Source organism: Aptenodytes patagonicus, chromosome 16 (assembly GCF_965638725.1).
Source record: "Aptenodytes patagonicus chromosome 16, bAptPat1.pri.cur, whole genome shotgun sequence".
Classification (NCBI taxonomy): Eukaryota; Metazoa; Chordata; class Aves; order Sphenisciformes; family Spheniscidae; genus Aptenodytes; species Aptenodytes patagonicus.
Genome location: NC_134964.1, coordinates 6,474,354 through 6,494,067, shown reverse-complemented (window position 1 = coordinate 6,494,067; position 19,714 = coordinate 6,474,354). Strand labels below are relative to the sequence as shown.

The following is a 19,714-nucleotide window of genomic DNA, read 5'->3' as shown; positions in this document are numbered from 1 at the left end:
CGGTGTGACGGGAGCGCGTGGTCTTGGGGGAGAGGCTGTTGGGGCTTTGCTGGTAGGGGTTGTATTCAAATCCCATAAAACCCTGTTTGTGTTGCAGATTGGGGGGGGGGGGGGGGGAAGAAAAAAATCATAGGTGTTTTGGAGTGAAGGGGTTTATTTGCGTGGAAGCTGTCGATGGCAAAGCTGGCCTGTGCAGCTGGTCAGAGCCAAATTTTCAGTTTATAGCAGAGCCAATTTCTTTACACCCCTGTGCTTCCCCGGTAATGTACCTCTTCTCCAAGCACGCACCCGTGCGTGCACACCCCTTCCCTGTGCTGGTCTCTCCAGTAGATTAAACCTCCAGCGATGGCACTTTACGTGCCCTGATCTCATCAAAACCAGCCTGGAGGTGTTGCCGTCCCGAGAAGAGCAGCTTTTCCCTTCCAGCTGTTCAGACTGAGTTTCTGCGACGCCTTGTACTCGAAGACCTATTATTTGTGGTTGTGCTTCATCTGCGCCCCATGCAGTGGGTCATCTGTGCCCCGAGTTCATGCTGACCGGGAAGCAATCTTGTGGGGGTTTTGGGCAAACGCAGCTCTCCTGCTGCGTGGACCCTCAGAAGCTGAGACCACCCCGTGGGTGAAGAACGGGGTGTGCTGCTCACCAACAGTGTGACGGATGTGGGGAAGAACTGGTCTCGGGGGAGGAACTGAGTGCGACTCACCCCTTGGTGGGACTCCAGGGTTGGTACCTTTTCTCCTCCCAGGGAGGTGTCCAAGCCTGGGTTATACCCCGCTGCTCCCGCCCAGCTCTGACACACGCACACAGAGTCAGAAACTGTAGGAAAACTCTTTTACTTCCCTCCCACCCCCATCCACGACTCCCTCCCCGTGGCACAGACCGTGGCAGTCGGGAGCCTTTGCCACGGGAAGGTTTAGTTCCACACCGAGACATCGAGAAACAACTGCTACAGAGAAAAGCCAAGACTTAAAGCAGAGAAACACTTTCTGGCGTGTTCCCGTCAATGTGTTGTACAGCAGACCCACGCACACTATACAGAGCGCAGCTATAGATACAGAGGAGTGTATGTACAGGAGGTGGGCAGCGCGGTGCGGTGCTGCTGGGGGGGGACGACCCCCGGATCACTACAGCCCAGCTTGGTAGGGAAGGGCTCTTGCGTTTAGTAGAGACTAAAGCTCGCCTTCCCTTGCCTTGCAGAAGTTGCCTGTCAATGCGGGAGCAGCCTCCGTGGTCCCTCCTGGCTTGTGCACGGTGCCACCAGCCCCACGGCACACGGGGAGGGCGAGGGGGGGAGGCCAAGGAACCCCCGAGGAGCTGGGTCCGACTTGCTCCTGCGTGCACAGGGAGGGGCTGCTCCAGCAGCCACAGCAAAACAGAGGCTGCAGAGTGTCTCTATGGTGTCAGTACAATAAAACCCTTTGCTGGAATGTCCAGTATATACACATATGTACAGTCACCCACCCCTTCCCTCCTCCTGGTCGTGCAGCGTGGGGCGGGATGGCTGGGGCGCCCAGGCTTTGCATCCCTCGTCTCCTTCTGGTCAGGACACGGCTCGAGGCAGGTTCCCCCGAATCTCAGCTGGAGCCTGGCTGTCCTTCTGCCCTGGCTTTTTGCAGTCTGGGCCCTGGAGCAAGCAGGGAGCGGGCTGAAATCCGTCATGAGACGCGGGTGCGAGGCTGGGGGTTGGAGGCTGGCAGGGAAGGGCAGAGGCGTCCTTGGGTCGGGAAGCGGCAGCTCTCGTTTCAGACCTAGTAGCGGGAAGGCCGTTTTGGGGTCTGCTGTGCCCTTTTGCTTGCGCCTTGCTGGCAATTTCCCCTTTGAGCAGCCTTGGGCAGGGCGTGCGGCTGGTGCAGCCCCGGCAGAGGGGATGGAGACTCTCCCTGAGCGGTTTGAAATCAGCTCGTTCACAGCTGAACTCTATCCCTGCCGAAACCAGGACACAAGGGCTGAAACAACCCCCAGAGATGTGAGAGCTGAGCCCTGCTCTAAAGCAGCGGCACGGATCCGGAGCCTGGGAGCTCTCGTTGCAGGGGATGGAGCTGGCTGGGGATTGCTGGATGCACGACTGCCCGTGAGGCCGCCTGCATCTCTGCAGGTTTGGGAGGGAAGGGACCTCTCCGTGGAGTCTCCATCAAAGACAAGGCTCTTCCCGTCGGGACGGAGAGTCAGGAAGCCCTCCAGAGACTCGACGGTGCCGTTCATTAGGAGATCATTATTTTAAAGAAGTCCAAGGCAGCTGTGGTGCTGATATGAGGAGCTGTAGAGACGCAACAGGAAGGCTCCAGGTCCAAACCCAGCCTCTCCCTTGCCCATCAGAGCAGGGTTTGGTTATCGAGCACCATGGGGGGGACACTGGCCATCACAGTGCCAGGAGCCAGGCTTGGTCTGAGGTGGGCACCATCAAAAGCGTGCCCGGGGTGATGCTCAGCCCAGCCACAGTGCCAGGCTTTGTGCCCCCGGCCCCTGAGGGCTGAGGAAGCGGGGACAGCAAGGATGCCTCCACTCAGGTCAATCCCACGGGGGCTCAGGAGAGCTGCGGAGCTGCCCCTCGGCTTTGCTGGGGTTCCTTGTCTGCGTGGGGGGAAGCCAGTGGTGGGGAAGGGGAGTTGGTTTCTCATGGGCTTTGGAGAGGCCACGCAGGTTCTGGGACTGGCAGTCTCTTGCAAGAGTGACCCGCCACAAACACTGCCGGTGACAGTCCCAGCCAAGGCAGCACCGTCACGCACGCAGCCCCGCAGCAAAGCGACCAGCCCCAGCCCTGCTCTGAGGAGCACGGGGCCAGATCCGTGTTCCTGGCATACACGGGAGCTCTACAGGACACACAGGTCTCTGCTTCCCATTGCCTCCGATTTGTGATAAATCTGTTCCTGCTGCTCCAGCTGGGCAGGCGGGAGCTGTAATTAATCTCACCTGCCCGGGGACAGTCTGCGTGTGAAGTAGCAGTGGAGCCACTCCAGCACTTGCAGGATCAGCCTATTCACTCTGCAATAACCGGGAGAGATTTCTCATTATGCCACTGGCAGCCCTGCGAGGCTTTTCAGAACAGATCCAATATGAGGTCAAGTTCCCACTAAAATCAAGTGGCTGGGAAGGAAAACTTTGTTACTCGCAGCAGCAACGGTGCTGCTGTTTATTAGTCAGCAATGAGCCAGCAGAAGGTTTTATTTTGCTGGTTTTACTGCAAGCGTTGGGCTGTGGCTGCGGCTCCCTCCCCTGCTTGCTCCACCGAGGCAGCACGTTTCGCTCTCCTGCCCCTTCCCCTGGGGTGAGCTGCGGCAGGGTGGCCGTGAGGTGCCCTGGCAGCCCCCAGGAGCCACCTCGTGCTCCTGCCCTGCAGCATCCCACCTTGGTGGCCTTTGGGACATGGGTGGCAGCCCCCCGTGCCCCTCGCTCCTCACCTGCAGCCCCGTTATCTCCAGCCCAAGAGAGCCCCTGGGTGCAAAGCTGGGGAACGGGGTATTTCAGATCACAGCCCCCTTGCACAGCGCTGGGCTGCCAAAAATGTCACTGCCTGGGGGTTCTTGCCAGGACAAAGCTGACCTGGGCACATGCAATGCTGGGCATGGGTCCTTCCAAAGGGCTAGAAAGCTGGGCTTTCCGTATTTTCAACATTAAACCAGCATAGAGAGGAGATGTTCTTGGCTGGGGGCTCCTGCTGGAGACTCCCGTGGGTGTGCAGCCGGGAACAGGCATCTCCCCCCACCATCAGTCGGAGCGTTGGCGGCAGGGCTTGCACGGACAGGACCGAGGCGAAGCCGGCCGCCGGCAGGGCTGGGTCTGGCCCCGCTGCGGGTGAGTGCTGGGGGGTGCGAACGTCAGCTCCTGTGACGGGCAGGGGGCTCAACGCACCCCCCTCCCCACCGCCTCCCACGCTTTCCACACAAGTAACTCCTTCACTGCCTACCAAATATGAAATACCCAAGGCCCCGCTGACGCATCGCTGCAGCTGTGACTCTGAAGCCTTATCCTAACAGAGGGCTCCAGCTGCACCAGGCCCAGCGATCACCATCCGATATTCCACTGTAGTGTGACACGCTGCTTGCGTTTTAATTCCTGCAGCATCAGCAGGGCAGCCTGCGCTGCCTCAGAGCCCGGGTTCGGCTTTACTTAACGAAGCTGGCGCAGGGATGCGCTTGGTGAGCAGCTGCCTGCACAGCCCGGCACAGGCAGCGAGGGGACGGGCAGGTGCCTGCTCAGTGCTGAGCCCGCATGGTGCCTCCGTGTGCTTGAAGGTGGACTCGCGTTCCTCGGAGGAGCAGTAAATGGTTAAAAGCAAATAAATGCTGATGACGCTGCTTTGTCCCGCAGAAAGGCCCTGAGCCCTGCGCTGTGTCCCCGGTGCCGGCGCTGCCATGCTGGAGCCAGTGTCCAACAGAGCTGTGCCAGGGAGCGGACGTCAAGCCCCGCGCTGAGGTCTTTTTGGGGGACTGGCAGGGGCGCTGGGGTGGCACGGCTTGACGTGTGTGATGCCCCAGGCAAGGATTCACTGCAGGGGCCAGGCAGAGCCATGGGAAAACTTCTCCTAGAGCTGATGCTTTTGGAGCATCGAGCAGGGGTATGTGGTTGAGCAAGGCGGCACCCCAAAGCAGGCGGCACGGCATGGGCAACGCTCATCCTCGCCTTCCGCATCGCTTGTAGCGCGAGGTGAAGGCTCCACGTCTGCCGGTGATGGGGCTGGTGCGGGGACGCCAGGGTGGGATGGGAAAGGGGAGGGTGAACGAGACCGGGCTGTTTTCTCCACCTAAACCACTGCGTTCCCATGGCTCAGCTTTGGAGCAAGAGCCTGTGAACAGAGTGTGGCCTCTGGCACAGAAACTGCTCTGGGTGCTCTGGCAGGAAGACGGCACTTGTCCCTCTCCCCTGGGCTTTCCCTTGTGCTCCCGCTGTGCTGGCCGAGGAGGGCGGCTTCGCTGGGGCAGGAGCAGGCGGTCAGGGCTCCCGAGCCCTGGGTTTGCGCGCTGAGCTGGAGGGGCACGGGCAGAGCCGATCGCTCCAGGGTGGTCTTGAACAGCCACATGCAACAGGCGCCAGGCCAGACCTGCCACTCTCCCCCCCCACTGTGGACTGCACCCCATGTCCCCCCTGTTCCGGGCTGCGGTGCAGGAGAGGGACAGGGGGGCTGGACACGTGCTGCCCTGCTCTTTCTCACGGCTTGGTGCTGGAAGCCCTGTCACCTGCTCTGCCCGGTCCCTTCGGCTTGGACAAGGGTTGGGGTCAAGTCCCCAGCACTCCCCACCTCCCATCCCCCATCCTCTCCATCACCCCTTCTTCCAGCATGACTTGCCTGGAAGGAGCAGGGCAGGCGTCACCGGCGGCTGGTTGATGCTCGCTCACCATGTGCCGTGGGGCCGGTAGCCCCAGCCCCAGTGATCCTCGGAGCTGTGGCCGGGCCAGGACAAGCCCAGGTCTCACCCAGGTGCAGGAGCCGTTGGCAGCGGGATGTGTCGCAGGGGGACAGGGTGCTCCAAACCCCCGCTGTTTTCCTGCTGTTTAAATGCTTCCAAGAATTTCCTACCAGGGACTGGTGCCGGGCGATCGTGCTGTGGCTGCTCAGCCAGCCCAGCCGCGGCTCGCGGGGGAGAGCAGTGGTCTCGGCTGCCGGCGCAGCCCGGGATGGACCGTGAACAGATGCGGGTGGCAGGAGGGGCAGCGGCTACTTGGGAGGAAAAAGGGGGAAATCCTCCATCCGAGGAGAAAACCTGCAGGCAGGTGACGTCATGGCGGGAGGAGGGAAGGGGCTCTCCTGCAGCAGGAGACGGAGGGGCCGGAGGAGGCAGGGTAGGAGTGTGGCGGGACCAGAGGGGCTGCTGAGGCAGCAGAGCTGCTTCCTGCGGGGCGGACCTCTCCGTCCTGGTCCTGGCGTGCCACCTCCGGGCAGGGAGGCTGTTGCAAACGATGCGGTCAAACAGCAGCAGGGAGGCGATGGAGTAACTTATAAGCCGGGCAAAATGCAACCCCAAATATCCTTGTCTCCTCAGGGAGGGTGATTGTGGGAGTGTGCTCGCACTCTCTGGGGAGCTCCCACCAGGTCTTTGCTATAAGACAGCACATCTCCGCGGTGGCACACGTGTTGGCACACACCCGTGGCCTTGGCTCCTCCTGAGGTCACCCCGCCGCACGCGTGTCTGCGTGCGAGCACCCGTTCCAGGGCGGAGCACCCAAAGCCAAACAGCCCCAAGAGTAACAGCGGGGAAGCCAGCGGAGCCGCCCCAGCAATGGCTGTGGCCCACGGTGGCACTTTGGTGCTTAAATGTGCTGCATTGCTACAAGTTGTCTTTGTTTTCCTGGCGAGGCAGCTCCTCTTGAACCGTATCCTTCCCAGCACTTGAGAGCCAACCTGCCAGCAGCTCAGGAGGAGCCCAGCCGAGGACCCCCGCCGCCCATCGGTGTGCGCACCGCCATCCCCTAAGCTGGCTCTCCTGCCCCGACTCCGTACATGCCACTGCCAGTTGGGAGCAAGTGGGGAGAGGAGAGCGAAGGAAGGACAACCCCGCTGTCCTCTCAGATGCTTGTCTGCAGGTCACCATTGAGCAGGGTCCTTTGGGTTTCTGTGGTCTCGTTGAGCCTGGATTTGTCCTGCTTGCTGTCGCTCCGGTCCGCCTCGTCCATGCCGCTGACCTTCACCAGGCAGAGGACGTTCTGAAAGCTCTTCTTGAAGTTGTCGGACAAGAAGGCATAAAGGATGGGGTTGGCACAGCTGTTGGCGTAACTGAGGACCACCACAAAGTCGAACATGCCCTTGAGGACAGGCGTGGGCACGATCAGGATGGAGACTGAGGAGACGTTAAAGATGTAGAAGGGGAGCCAGCAGAAGATGAAGACAGCGACCACGATGGAGACCATCCTGGTGACTTTCTTCTCGGACTTTTTCCTCTTGGAGGAGCCCACTCTGATGCCCGAGGACTTGACTTTGATAATGATGAACAAGTAGCAAAGGCAGATAATGGTGAGAGGCACCAGGAAGCCCAGGATGAAGGCGTAGATGATGAAGCCTGTGTACCAGGCACCCGACTCTCCCGGCCAGATGATGGTGCAGCTACTCCTGCCGTGATTATGCTGCACCCCAGCATAAATCATGATGGGCATGATCACCAAGAGGGAGACACCCCAAACGGCCACATTGATCATTTTGGCTGTCCTGGGCCGCCTCCATTTGGCAGATTTAATGGGATGGACGACAGCCAGGTACCGGTCAACGCTCATAACCGTCAAGCAGAAGATACTGGTGAACTGGTTGATCCCATCCACCGTCATGACAATTCGGCAGATGGCTTTGCCAAAGGGCCAGTGTACCAGGGCGACCTGCATGGCCAGGAATGGCAGACCGAGCATGAACAGCTCATCTGCGATGGCCAGGTTGAGGATGTAGATGTTGGTGATGGTCTTCATCTTGGCATAACGAAGGATGACGTATATCACCAGCGTGTTGCCGCACAGCCCTATGATGCAGACCACGAAGTAGATGAAGGTGAGGATGGCATTGCTAGTCAGGTCAAAGTGCTGGCCTGTGGCATTCTGCGACGCGTTCGTGGGCGTCTCCACGGAGAAGTTGTCAAAGGGGGAAGCCGGGGAGAACCAGAACGCGGTGGCGTTGGGCAGCTCGTATTCCAGCTCCATGGCTCTGCTGGTCCCTGGGCGCTGCTGCTGGTTCAGAGGAGCCGAGATGTCATCTTCCCTTGCTCTGGGGATAGAGGAGAAGATTCTAGAAATCAGGGAATAAATAGAAATGAAGGGATTCCTCGGGAGGATTTGCCCATCCTGCTGCCGCGGTCCGTGGGAGAGATGCTCCCTGGAAGAGCGCTCCCCAGACCGCCTCCCCATCTCCCCTCCGGAGTCCGTGCGGTGCCGAGCCGTCTGCCCCGGACACACCACAGCTCCTCCTGACTCCGGCGATACCAGAGTCCGTATGATTCCCAAAATCCAACCGGTGAGTCCCCGGTGGGTGCGACTGACGCCCGAAGCACCGAGCGCAGGGGGAAAACCTTTTCCCTTGCCTTGCCTTTCGGCGGGGTGCTAGCCCCTTCCTTCCCGGCCACGACCCGAGCCGGGACGGGGCACCCCGAGCCCGAACGGCTCCCGTGGACGATGAGCTCGGGGTGGGGGAGCAGCCTCCCCCGGGTCCCATCCCTCCGCTCCCCGCCGCTGCAGCCGCCGAGGGGCACCGGGCGGTGCTGCCCCGAGCGCGGCCCCGCCGCTCACCTGCTCCCGCCGCCGCGCCGCGCCCCGGCCCGGCGGGCAGCGGGGAGGCGCCGGCAGCGCCCGCCGCCCCGCCCCGCTCCGCACCGCTCGGCTCCGCACCGCACCGCTCCGCTCGGCTCCGCACCGCACCGCTCCGCTCGGCTCCGCGCACCCGCCGTCCCCGGCGCGGCTCCGCCGCCGGACCCAGCGCACCGGCTGCGCCCCGCCCCGCGCGGGGCGGCTCTGCGGGGCCGGGGCGGGGACAGCGCTACCCGCGCTGCCCACCCTGCTCTGCCCTCCCCTGCCCGCGCTGCCCACCCTGCTCTGCCCTCCCCTGCCCGCTCTGCCCGCGCTGCCCACCCTGCTCTGCCCTCCCCTGCCCGCGCTGCCCACCCTGCTCTGCCCTCCCCTGCCCACTCTGCCTGCTCCCCTCCCTGCCTGCTCTGCCTTCCTCTGCCGGCCCTGCCCTCCCTGCCCTGCTCTGCCCACCCTGCCTGCTTTGCCTGTCCTGCCGTGCTCCCCCTGCAGTGCCCGCCCCGCCTGCCCTGCTGTGCCCGCTGCCCTGCCAGCGTCCGGCGAGCCAAGCAGGGCACCTCGGCTGCCTGCGGCTCTGGGTGCTGCTCCGAGAGGTCCGGCCGGCCATGCGGTCCCAGGCTTTGAGCCTGGGAGCGGAGCCTCTTCTGCTCGCAGAGGCTGTTGGTGCACGGCAAAGGGTGCCCAAAACCAGGGGCTCAGAGGGGGTCCCAGGGACATGTGCTGGAGGTGCTGTGCAGCAGGCAGTGTGGGTGCAGGGACTCCGCTCCACCCCAGAGTGTGGCGGGACCTGCCTGGCTCCACTGGGCTTCCAGCAGAAGAGACCCTGCAGGACCACACGTCCCTCGGCTCCTTCACCTTCCTCGCACCACCTTGGCCCTGCTGCCTGGCTCCTGCTGCGGAAGCTGATTCTCCACATTTTGATGCTAGTGATGGTGCAAAGGGCTCAGCTTCTCCTGATGCCCCCAGGGCCACCGGCGGGGGGGAGGGATGAGTGTCCCTCCACGCTGTGACCCCGGCTGGAGACCCCCAAGAGGCATCTGAGAGTCCCAAAGTCTCGGGAAGCTGGGAGTACCTTGGCCCCAGGATTTTGCACCTTGCCACCAAAGGCAAGGCAAGGCAGGTCCTTGCTGGCTTGGCACAGCCTGGGAGAGGTGGGAGGGTGATGCGGTGATTGCCCCCACAGCTTTGGGGTCTTTGGGGACTTGCGCAATATGGGTGGCTACTGCCACAGCCTCTCCCTCTGCAGTTACCCAGTAACAATGACTGGAGAAGGAAGACCAAAAAAGAGAGGTTTGGGGGAGATAACCTCTGCTCTGGCTTGTTTGAGATCTTGAAAGCAATTAAATAATAGCTATTCCTCCTCCCCCCCCCTTCCCATCACTTATCAAAGAGACAATAGAAAGCAGGAAATTAAGAGTGACTTGGAACAAAGCACCCGGAACGAGGCTGCTGATTGCGGCAAGAGGGGCTGGGAGGTTCTCATTTGCACTGCGCCATCCACTTCCCAAGCTGGATCCGAAGACACAGGGTCCTGGAGCATGAGCAAGCATCATGATCAGCCTCATAAACCTTTAGGAGGCTGGAAAAAGCTTCTCCTGAAATAAACGATGTGGAAATTAATATCCCAGTAAAAGTGCATGAGGAGGGAGGATGGGGAAGAAGACGGTTTGGCTGATGCGGTTGCAGATCGGGTCTCTGCGGGGTGCTGCCCACTGGGGTTGGGGTGTCCCATTGCCTGTCACCTGTGCAAGCCCCGAAGGCAGCTCCCTGGGATGCTGCTCCGAGCAAGGTGGCTGCACATGGCCCCCAGGACCACCGCCACGCTGTGCCTGCTGGAAAAGTAAGCAGAGGTGCAGGCAGAGCAGAGATGTTGTTTTACCCTCTCTTGGCTGGTTCCTCTGCCCAGGAGGGATGTCCTGACCATGCCCTTCCCTCAAAACCATATCAGCAGCCGTCGCCGGCAGCGGGAAGGGCAGTGTAAAGCCTTGCTGTGCACGTTTCCAGCGCTGCCTCCTTGAATTTCTCCCCTGAATCGGTGACACTGCCACATCCCTCCCTTGGGTCCCTTGGCGCACAGCCCCTGCGGTCGGCAAGCCTTCCTCCTGGCAGGTCGGCGTGTCATGGTCCCCCCTCGCCCCGGCACCAAGACCAGCCCCCAGCCTGGGCTCACAGCAGTTTCTCCCAGCACCCTGCGTGGTGCTGAGCATCGTTTTCCCGCTGTGCCGGGGGGCTGGAGCGGTGGGCGGCTAGGGCAGGGCGAGTGCAGGGATCCCGGGGTGCCTCCCGCCAGCTGCGGGGCTGCTCGGGGCTGCCTGCAGAGCGTCAGGGCTTCAGCCGCCCTCTGCCCTTCGCTTTCACCTCCGTGGGAAGCTGCTGTTGGATGCAGGGGGCCAGGGAGCTGTGTGAATTCAGCCAGCAAGCTCGTTTGGCTAAAACCAGATCTGATCTTCATTTAAAAAAACCCAAAATTAATGAAATGATGAGCCGGTGTGTATTAAGGGGCTGATCTGAGCTGATATCCATCCAGCGAGAAGTGCAGCAGCACCTAGCTGAATCGGGAAGCGGTGCTTGAGCCTTTTGAAGATATTTTTTGTATTCTGCTTAGATTTAGGGTTGCATTATAGCCTAATGTAGGGTCTGATCTATACCTCTGGGTGGTCCCTGGTTTGGAGAGACGTTGTCTTACTCCAGCAGCTGGTTTGGTGCTGGCAGATAAACTCCTCTTTGTCCTTTAGCCTGGGAAGCATCCACTCTGCTGAAAAGCAATTTACTGGCAGGGCTGGATATAGGAGAAACGCACGGCCTCTTCCCACATGGCTTTGACGGCCGATATAACTCATGGGAGAGGGGCATGGGGATTACGTGACCACAAAGCGGTTTTTAAAGTCCTTCCAAGTTTCCTGACATCCATTCCCAGCTGTTCTGCAAGACTCCCTGTGGAAAACAGCGCTTTCGACCCCTGTCCTGGAAATGAGTGTTGTAAGGAGCTGGGGGTTTGGTTGCCAACGGAGGGGTAGGGTGAGCTGGCCTTTCTCCCCAATACGTGGAAGGGAGGCAGCGAGATCTCCGGCATTTTGCAGGAACGAAGGAGGGGTGGGGAGCTGGACTGGTGGGGCTCTCTGAGGGCAGAGGGGAACTGGAGGAACTGGGAGGCAGCTGCCGTTCCCCAGCAGTCAGGAGGGGAAGGATTTGCTCCCAAGCACAGCTCGCTCCACAGCTTGCTCCTCCTGCGCTCCACTCGCCTGCAGCCGCCCCATGCTGCTGGGGGAGAGATGGGGGTGCGTGGGGCCGGTCACCCGCTTTTGGGTCCCACGTGGGTGCCATGGGGTCTCTGCGCATGCCCTGCCTGTCTCAGCCCTGTCCATTGCTGTCCTCAGGAGTACCCCTGCCCACAGCCCTTCCGCTGGTGTCTCCCATTACCTCTGTTAATGACTGATGGCAAAAATGCCGGGTCATCGCTCTGGACCCTGTTTGTGGTGGGGGACGGGTCCCTGGGGGTTAAAGCTTCTTCTTGTCTCCTTTCCCCTGGGTGCCCGGCTGCGGTGTCCCATGGCGGGGTGGGAAGGACCTTCGCAGGGAGCAAAGTGATGCCACGCAGCCTCGCTGGCCCCGTCACTGTCCTCGTTCCCAGTGCGCAGGTGCGGTGCCAGCCCGAGGCGCCCCGGGGCTCATCATTGCCTTTGCAGAGCAGTGAGTCAGAGGCACTGCCGGGGAGCATCCCCCGCTTTGCACGGCCCCGAGCAGCTCTGCCTCCGTGCACGGGGCACTCATGCCCAAGCCCGTTCCTCCCCAGCACGCTGCCCTCGGAGGGACCCCACTGTCCCCTGTGGCTGTAGCGACAGAGCCAGCACAGGCAGAGGTGACTGTGGTGTTTCCTCTCCCGTGGGTGCTTCGGGTGGCACTGCCCCTTCCCTGCCCTTTCCCTTCCCAGCCACAAGCAGCTTTGGTGGGTCTGCTGACGCCTGGCTGGAGGCTGCCTGGCTCAATTACAGGGATGCCTGGGATGGGGGAAAGGCTTTGCTTTTTGCTACTTAGCCAGACAAACAGGCCTGGACCATCTCTCCACACCCCTGAGGCAGGGCAGAAGCAGGCTGGCTGCTGCCGGACGACGCGATCTAATCGGGCAGCGTCTGCAGCGGTGATTGATGGGGAGGGAGAGGCGCTGGTGCCTTCACCTGCGTCCGGGGCAGATGGTAGCGTCCCCGCTGTTCCGCAGCATCCAGACCCCGCGGGATGCAGGTTTCTCTGCAGCCCCGGTGGGTTGGAGGCTCTCCCGGGGCAGCCCCGCACCCTCCGCATACGGCTCCTTCCCCGGGGCTGCCTCCTGCTCCCACCAGACCTCCCTGCAGACGGCTCCTTCCTCCCGCTCCCACCTCTCCCATTCTCGCCCTGCCATTATTTGCCTCCATAATTAGTTTATTGATCTCCGCCGAGGGTACCCGGGCTGGGCTGCAGTGAAAGCTGCTGCACACATTCCCTGTGAATCATTATCACTAAACCCCTGACGCTAATGAGCCTTTGGCAACCACAGACCGAAATCTCCGCTCCTGCCTGTGTCTCTCCCCGCTGTGCCTGGCTTGTTGGAGGGTTGTGCACATTAAATCGGGACTTAACAGTACTCTGCATTTGGCAGCCAGGCTTCCTCCACCAGCTTGAAATGTCAGGGTTAGTTACAGCACGCACCGATCCGCTGGTACTCACATCCCCTCCTGTTCAAAGCAGCCACGGGTTGTAGCTCAGTGCCGGTGGGACTCTGCGCTCCCCTAGCCTTGCACTGCATCCATCATGTCTCTCACGGCGAGCCTAAAGCCAGCGGAGAAGCGTAAAGCTGTCACTTCGTGCCCTGTGACTAATAGGTGCCATTAGCTCGTGGGATGGAGATGGCGTGCCCTTGCCTGGCCCTGCCTGGGGCTGCCTGCGGTGCTGTGCTGCTCCTGTGCCCTGTCCTCTGAGATGTCTCTGGATGCCCTCGTTCCCTCGGCGTGGCAGCCGCCTTGACGCAGGTCCAGGCTGGCTCCGTCCACTGCCCCAGCTTGACACAGACGGATTTGGGTTGGGAAAGAGCCCGGCCATGAGCCCAGCCTGCGCAAAGGGGACACAGGGTGGGAAAAGAGGGACCCCACTTGCCGTGCCCGGCGAGAGGCACATCTGGGGCATTTCCAAACCTGCCTCAGCCTGCGGTGCCCCAGGCCATCGCTGTGCTGGGATGTGTCTCTCTGCACCTTCTGCCTTCCACAGCTACCCCAGACATCGCTAAGGAGTTTTATTGCAAAAAAACAAAGGGATTTGGGTCCTGGCTGCCCGGCGGCCCCAGGGCTCCCTGGAGCGGGGACTGCGGTGCTGCTCCTTGCAGCGTCTCACGCGCTTTTAATGAGAGAGATTGCACAAGAATTTGTGTCCCTTTTGTTGTTTAAAATGCATTTTAGGGACTCCAGGTAATGCATGGTTGCAACCTCCGGTCTCATCCTTCCTGCTGCTGCTACAGGCAGGGGCCACGCAGGAGCTGCCAGCCCTCCCTGGCTCTGCCTTTGCCTGCCTGCCCGCACTGGGGCGCAGCGGGAGGGGTGGCTGCCCGTCTGCCCGGCGTGGGGAAGGGGCTGGACTGGACCCTGTCCCCGTCCCTCGCCAGGGCTGAGCTGCGGAGGACAGACAGGACGGTGCAGGCAGGTGGGAGGAGGAGCGGCTGGTGCAGGGACAGCCCTGTTATCCTGGGGAAGGTGACGTGGAAGTGTCCCTGCAGGCAGAAATGACACCGGGGAAGGGGTGGGGGGTGAGTTGATTTTGCTGATGCTTCTGCACGGGAGCCTCACTGCCATCACAACTGTCCCTAGTGCCCGGGGCTACCCACACATCCCCAGGCAGGGACATCCCTGCCAGCCGCCCCCAGACCATGGCAGCGTGCAGGGCTCCCGTGTCAGTGGTGTCCCCATGGCTGGCCCCTGCCAGCTCACCAGCTGTCCCCCGCCCTGCCAGCCCCTCTGTCACGGTTGGCCAGGGAACCCCGGGGCAGCTGGGGGATGCTCTGTTTGCTCTGTCCCCATGTCCCTCCCAGCTGGCACTTCACACTGCATCTGCCTTGTTATGGGAGCTAATGAAGGATGCGGGCAATTACAGGGGGAGATTGATTAAATCCTAAATCAGGGAGGTTTCGAATGGCCTTGACCTTTCCCAGCTGTGGCAGGGGAGGCTGATCAAAGGCTGTTAAAAGATAAACACTCTAATAAAGAAAGGTTATGTTGCAGAAGAGCTGGATGTGTCCTTCTGCCACCCCCTGCACCCTCTGGCGTGGCACAAGCAGGAGGCACCAGCAAGCCCCGAGGCTGGCCCGGCTCCCTCTGCCCCGTGCCTGTCAGCATAAGCCCCTCTCCCTCCTGCCAACGCCGCTGAGCTGCCAGGGAAGAATCGCTGCTGGAGCTGCTTCTGCCCGGTGCCCATCTGGGGCTGCAGGCTTGGCCGCCATGTGCCCCGTGACGGTGCTTTGAGGGGACGTCAACGGGTGGGAGAGGACGGGGTGGTGCTGGATGCACCCTCCGAAGGCTGTGCTGGGGATGGATGCCAGCGGTCACGGGTGGGGGGGTGCTTCCAGCAGGCTGCCATGTGCTGATCATTAAGGTGCAGCCTCTGGTTGTTAATGAGCACGGCTGATCGCGCTGCACGGGCACAGCTCACCACGCCAATGCGGGGCCCTGCTCGTGAGCTGCTGGGTGGCAGGAAGGGACGCTCTCAAGGCACCCCAATCCAAAGACCAGGAGCTGCCTTTATGCAGCCCAGCGGGAAGCCCTACCCGGGCGTCACCTTGCCGCGGGGGGCCGTGCCGTGCCGTGCCCGGGGGTGGCAGTGGCAGTGCCAGCTCCCCCCCCCCCCCGCGCCTTGCCGCGCCCGCCCGCTCCGCCCGCCCGCGCTGCTCTCCCGCCGCCTCGTCCGCCCGAAACGCAGAGCCGCGGGCGGCCCGCCCCCGGCGCGCTCCCATTGGCGGCGGCCGCGGTGGTGGGCGGGGCGGCGGCGGCGACACGTGTGCCGGCACCAGGAAGTGGCGGCGGGGCCGCGGCGGGGAGCGCTGGGCGGTGAGCGGGGCCGGGGCCCGGGGGTGCCGGGGGGCTCCGGGCCCGGGAGGTGCGGGAGCCCTGGGCCCAGCTTGTCGGCTGTAGGGCCTTGGGGGGTGCAGGGCGCCGGCACGAGGGCCGGGGTGCCCGCGGTAGGGTGTGTGTGGGGGGCCCGGTGGGGTGTTGGGGTCCCCCCCCCCTTGGGGACTGGGGCAGTCCGGGGTGCTGGGGGCGCGGGCTGTAGGGGGGGGTGGTGGTGTCTCCCTTTTCCCTGGGCCTGGCAGCCGGGGGAGGGGGTCGGGGCCGGGCAGCCGGGGGAGGGGGTCTGACCCGGGCACCCACCCCGCAGGGTTTGGCAGCGGCCCTGAGGCAAGGCCGGGGGCCCGGGGGGGCCTTTGAGGGGGAAGAAGGCAATAGTGTGTGTGTGTGTGTATTTCTTATATATTTATATATAAATGTATACATACACGTGTATTCGTATATATTTGTATGTCTATATTTATGCACATACGTGTATTTTCTTAGCAGTGCTGCTCCCTGGGCCGTTCCCCGCTGTGCGGAGCACGGCGTGCTGAGATAACCCGCCCCTGGTCATCGGCAGCCCCTCGGGCGCAGCCCTGAGCCGTGTTTTGGTGCCCCGTCCTGGGACTCGTTCCCCTTTTTGCTTGGTCCCGGGGTGTCTCGGGCCGGGTGCTGCGAGGGCGTTTGCCTCCGGCGCGAGTAAAATTGGTTTTTCGGCACAAATAAGTGCCGCCAAGAAGTGGGATGTGATGCACGTGCCTGGGAACCGCCAGGGGATGTGGGACGAAGCGTCCCCTCGCTCGGCGGGGTTTGAGCACCGCTTCTTTGTGTTTCTCTGGAGCTGCTCTGCCCTGGTGCTGGCTAGGGGGGCTGAGCTCAAAATCAGCGTGGGGTTGTGCACTGGATGGGATGTGGTGCATCCCGTCCCTCCTCGGTCACCCCTGCTCCTCTCAGCTCAGGTTAAATTGCAAAGCCTTAGTTAAGGGGAAGAGAGACGCTTAGAGAGGCGGTGCAGGGAGGATGGTTAAGCTCACTCTGTCCCCTTTGGTGAGGAGGGGTTTGGGGCACGCTCCCCTGTTAACCAGGGAGGAATTTGGGGATTATTCTCTGTCTTTAAACACCAGGCGCTTTTCCTGACGCACCTCATCTCTCCTAGGTCAGCATGATCCCGGGGCACGGGCCGGTGATCCAGTCGGTGCTGGGAACCTTCCTCACCTGGGGGCTGACAGCGGCTGGCTCGGCGCTGGTGTTTGTGTTTTCCAGCGGGCAGGTGGGTGCTGGGATCGTGTCCCCTGTCCCCGGGAGGCGAGCGGGGTCCGGGGCAGAGGGCTGCGCTGTGCTCGCAGGTGGGTTTGGCTGCCTGGTCCCAAGCGTGAGGGACTTGACATTGGCTCTGGGAGGTCCTGGGGCAGGAGGAGAAAAAATCCAGCTCGTTTCTCTCCTGTGCGTCAACACAGAAGAGGAGAAGGAAATCAAATTCTTGACCTCAGGCTGTGGTATGTGCTGTAGCGCAGCTCACGGTGTTCAGGAGATGGGGCAGAGCCGCAGGCAGGGCTCTGTGTTTGGAACAGCAGGTTCTCCTCCTGTAACCCGGTTTCTCTGGTGCAGGAACCGGGTCAGCCCGTGCTCAGAACAAGCAAAGTGCTGATTAAGTCATCTTGTATTCCAAAATTAGAGGCCTTCCCTTGCTGTTGCGTTCATTGCCTGGATGAATTTATTATTTATGCCTCTCTCTTGTGATGATTTGTTCAGGAGTTTGTTGCAAAGTGAGATTCCCTTTGCAGTAGCATGTTGGTTTTCTTCTGGGGGAGGGCGATGTGCTAAAGAAGAAGTGCACTGGGAGTTCAGTGGGCAGGATACGTGCTGGGTTACTGGAAGACTAATGGCGTTGTTTATAGCAGCCTGTTATTAGAGGACTCAAAGTCTTCCAGGGAGGGAAATGCAGGGCAGTGTGCACTGGGCAGGAGAGTTTCTAGTTTACCTTTCCATATCCTCAGAGCATTTTGGCGTGGGCGCTGGATGGGCCAAGCCCAGTCCGGGCAGCGTTGGTGGGTTGAGGGAGCCAGGATGCGCTGTAGGCTCTTGGTAATGGTGGGGTGCCATCACCCCACAATGGCGGGCTCCTCTGCGTGAGGAGCACGGCTCTTGCCTCAAAGCACAGAAATGACTTGGGTTGCAGAGATGGGGAGAAGAAAGTTATCTCAGCGTGGCAGCGGTGCAGCTGGCTTTCCCCCCCTTTGCGTGGTTTGTGGCGTGGTTGCACTCCACTGCTGCTGCCAGGAGTAAATGGTGTGTTTTGTGTTTATTTGTTCTTTTTTTTTCTTTTGCAGAGGCGGATCCTAGATGGGAGCTTAGGCTTCGCTGCGGGGGTAAGTACAGCATCGTTCTACTCATCATCTCTGCCTGTGTTCTCCTGCCGACACCTCTGAAGCCCCACCACGCTTCGTTTGGTTGCCTGCTCGTGTTAGTGTTTCCTGGATAATTGCCTGAGGTGCAGGTGGGGCAGGGAAGAGCATGGTGCAGCGCTGGTCACGTCTTGTCATGTCTCGGTGCCTCTTTGGTGAGGGGGGAGGTGGCATGAGGAGGGTCATGAGGACGTCGAGCTGCCCACGCTGGATTTGGCTCTCTTGAGTTAAACTCTTCTCATTTCCTTGGGCTTCTGAATCATTCCTCCTGGAGCGCTGGTGTCCTGGAGGCTAACGTGCATAGCTTGCTTTGTGCTTCTCGCTCTCCTGTGGAGCGTGGGTGCTCTAAGCCCTTGAGAGAAGGGGGAATAAAGACACTGCAGCTCTAAATCAAGGGTGCACACTAAATCTGGGGCTTATTGCATCTTTCTTGAAGGAAGACATGAAACCGTGTGGCTTGAAATTGTGTTGGGGCTTGTGAACGTAGACCTTCTCCCGCTGCCCAGCTGCTGGGGTGATGGGGAGCAGGTGGAGGCTCATTCAGACTTGTTAAATCACGTTTGTTTTCCTTCAGGTGCTGGAGTGTGCCTGAGAGCCTGGGGAATGTGCTCTGGGTGGAAGGTGCATCTTCCCAGGGCGTGTGGCGGGTGCGCCAGGGCACAGGGATCTGCCAGGTTCTGCTCGCTGTGTCCCGGCTGTGTAGCTGGCACCTGGAGCGTGGGCGATGCTGCCGGGTTTTGGGGTGAACCACGAGCCCGGCAGCGCGGGTGGTCTGTCCTGCAGCATGTAGTAATGTAGTGCTGAGGCTGCACATGGAGTGCGGTTCCTTCCTCCCTGTGCACCCCCAGACACTGCGCCGCCGCCGATCAAGGCGAAATGTGACTGTTTGCAGCTGTGGAGATCACAGGTCTTCTGCTGTTCCTGGAGCCTGAAGCGAACCCGGCTGCACCGAGCAAGGGCCTGCCGTGGTGGGTGACGTGAAATGCTACAAAGCTGGGTTTGCTCCCTAGCAAGCTTTCCTGGAACGTGCCTGCGACTTGCTAATGATGTGAATAATCCAACCCGTCTGTTGTAGCGGATTCTCGGGCCGTCATTTATAAATGAATCACTTGTGTTAGGAGTTGCCCATTCTGGAGCTTTCCTCTGTGGTTTGATTTCTGAGCTGTTTTTCTCTGGGAGACACACCCTTGTCCCTGCAAGCCAAGTTGGAGCCACTTCTGTGGTTTTGGGGAGATGCTGCTGGGGACAGCGTGGGCTGGGCTGTCCCCCTCGCTGTGGCATCGCTGTCTCCCGAAGCAGCTGGTGCGACTGTCCTGCAGCTGAGGAGGTACCGGGGCATGGCGGGGTGTTTGCCCCGGCCGAGGGCTGGCTCGGGTGCTGCCCCGGCACGGCATGATGCTGTCCTTGCCATGGCCACCATGTCATCCTGCCTGGAGCACTGAGTCATCCCTGCGTGGCAGAGGTGTGGCTTGGCTGGTGAAGGAGAAGTCCTGCAAACATTTGCTTTTCCCCCAGCTTTTTTCAATTTGCTGTGCTTGGAGTAGGAAGGGGGAATTTTTTCTGGGGTTGCTGCAGTGTCTGGAGGGGAATGTCAGCGAGGAAACCCGTGGTGGCAGGTCCCGTTGGCAGAAGGTGCTGCCACATAAACCACCCACGAGCTGCAATTTGTGAAGGTTTCTAGGTTGCATTTATAGGCCTGAGCTGTCGAAGCTGGTGCTGGTTGGGGTGAGCTGTCTGTGTCACCCAGGGTCACTGCAGCCCTGCCCTGATGCTGCGTGGCCAGGACCAGCTCTTTCGGAGGAAGGTGTCGGAGATCCACAGGTGCTTGTGCCACCATTGCTTCTAGGGCCGCTGGGCTCGCTGGGAGCAGGTCCTTGCTTGGTGGTCGAGTCTTTGGGTGGCAGTGATGTGGCAAAAGCACCAGAGGTTGGAACTTTTATTTTCCTTTTTGCTCGGTTTGCTCCAGATGTGCCCGTAGCTCTCTGCCCTGTGTCTGACAAGGGGCTGGTGTATCCCCCTGCGAGGGCTGCG

At 61.0% G+C, this 19,714-nt stretch overlaps 2 protein-coding genes across 4 annotated transcripts in view; one reads left to right on the top strand and one right to left on the bottom strand.

Annotated features, from left to right (window-relative positions):
• Positions 1–5,265: 5,265 nt before the first annotated feature.
• SSTR2 (somatostatin receptor 2) lies at positions 5,266–8,238 on the bottom strand. Of its 2 annotated transcripts, none has more exons than XM_076353807.1 (2): positions 8,200–8,238; positions 5,266–7,681 (listed from the first exon to the last, which is right to left on the bottom strand). In XM_076353807.1, the coding sequence occupies exon 2, from the start codon at positions 7,615–7,617 to the stop codon at positions 6,502–6,504; it is 1,116 nt and encodes a 371-aa protein (XP_076209922.1). In that variant the 5' UTR covers positions 7,618–7,681; positions 8,200–8,238; the 3' UTR covers positions 5,266–6,501. The 2 variants fall into 2 exon arrangements, with proteins under 2 accessions (XP_076209922.1, XP_076209921.1); XM_076353806.1 differs by having other exon boundaries at positions 5,266–7,702; positions 8,200–8,224.
• A 6,994-nt stretch (positions 8,239–15,232) lies between these two features.
• SLC39A11 (solute carrier family 39 member 11) overlaps positions 15,233–19,714 on the top strand; it is a 97,271-nt gene continuing 92,789 nt past the window's right edge. For both annotated transcript variants that reach the window (XM_076353785.1, XM_076353784.1), the window contains exons 1-3: positions 15,233–15,278; positions 16,435–16,548; positions 17,609–17,647. In XM_076353785.1, the coding sequence (XP_076209900.1) occupies positions 16,441–16,548; positions 17,609–17,647 (147 nt within the window). In that variant the 5' untranslated portion in view covers positions 15,233–15,278; positions 16,435–16,440. The remainder of the gene's footprint in view (positions 15,279–16,434; positions 16,549–17,608; positions 17,648–19,714) is intronic.

What these genes read in the sequence shown, in the direction of transcription:
- SSTR2 (XM_076353807.1), bottom strand. Translation starts at nt 7,617, where the DNA reads ATGGAGCTGGAATACGAGCTGCCCAACGCCACCGCGTTCTGGTTCTCC.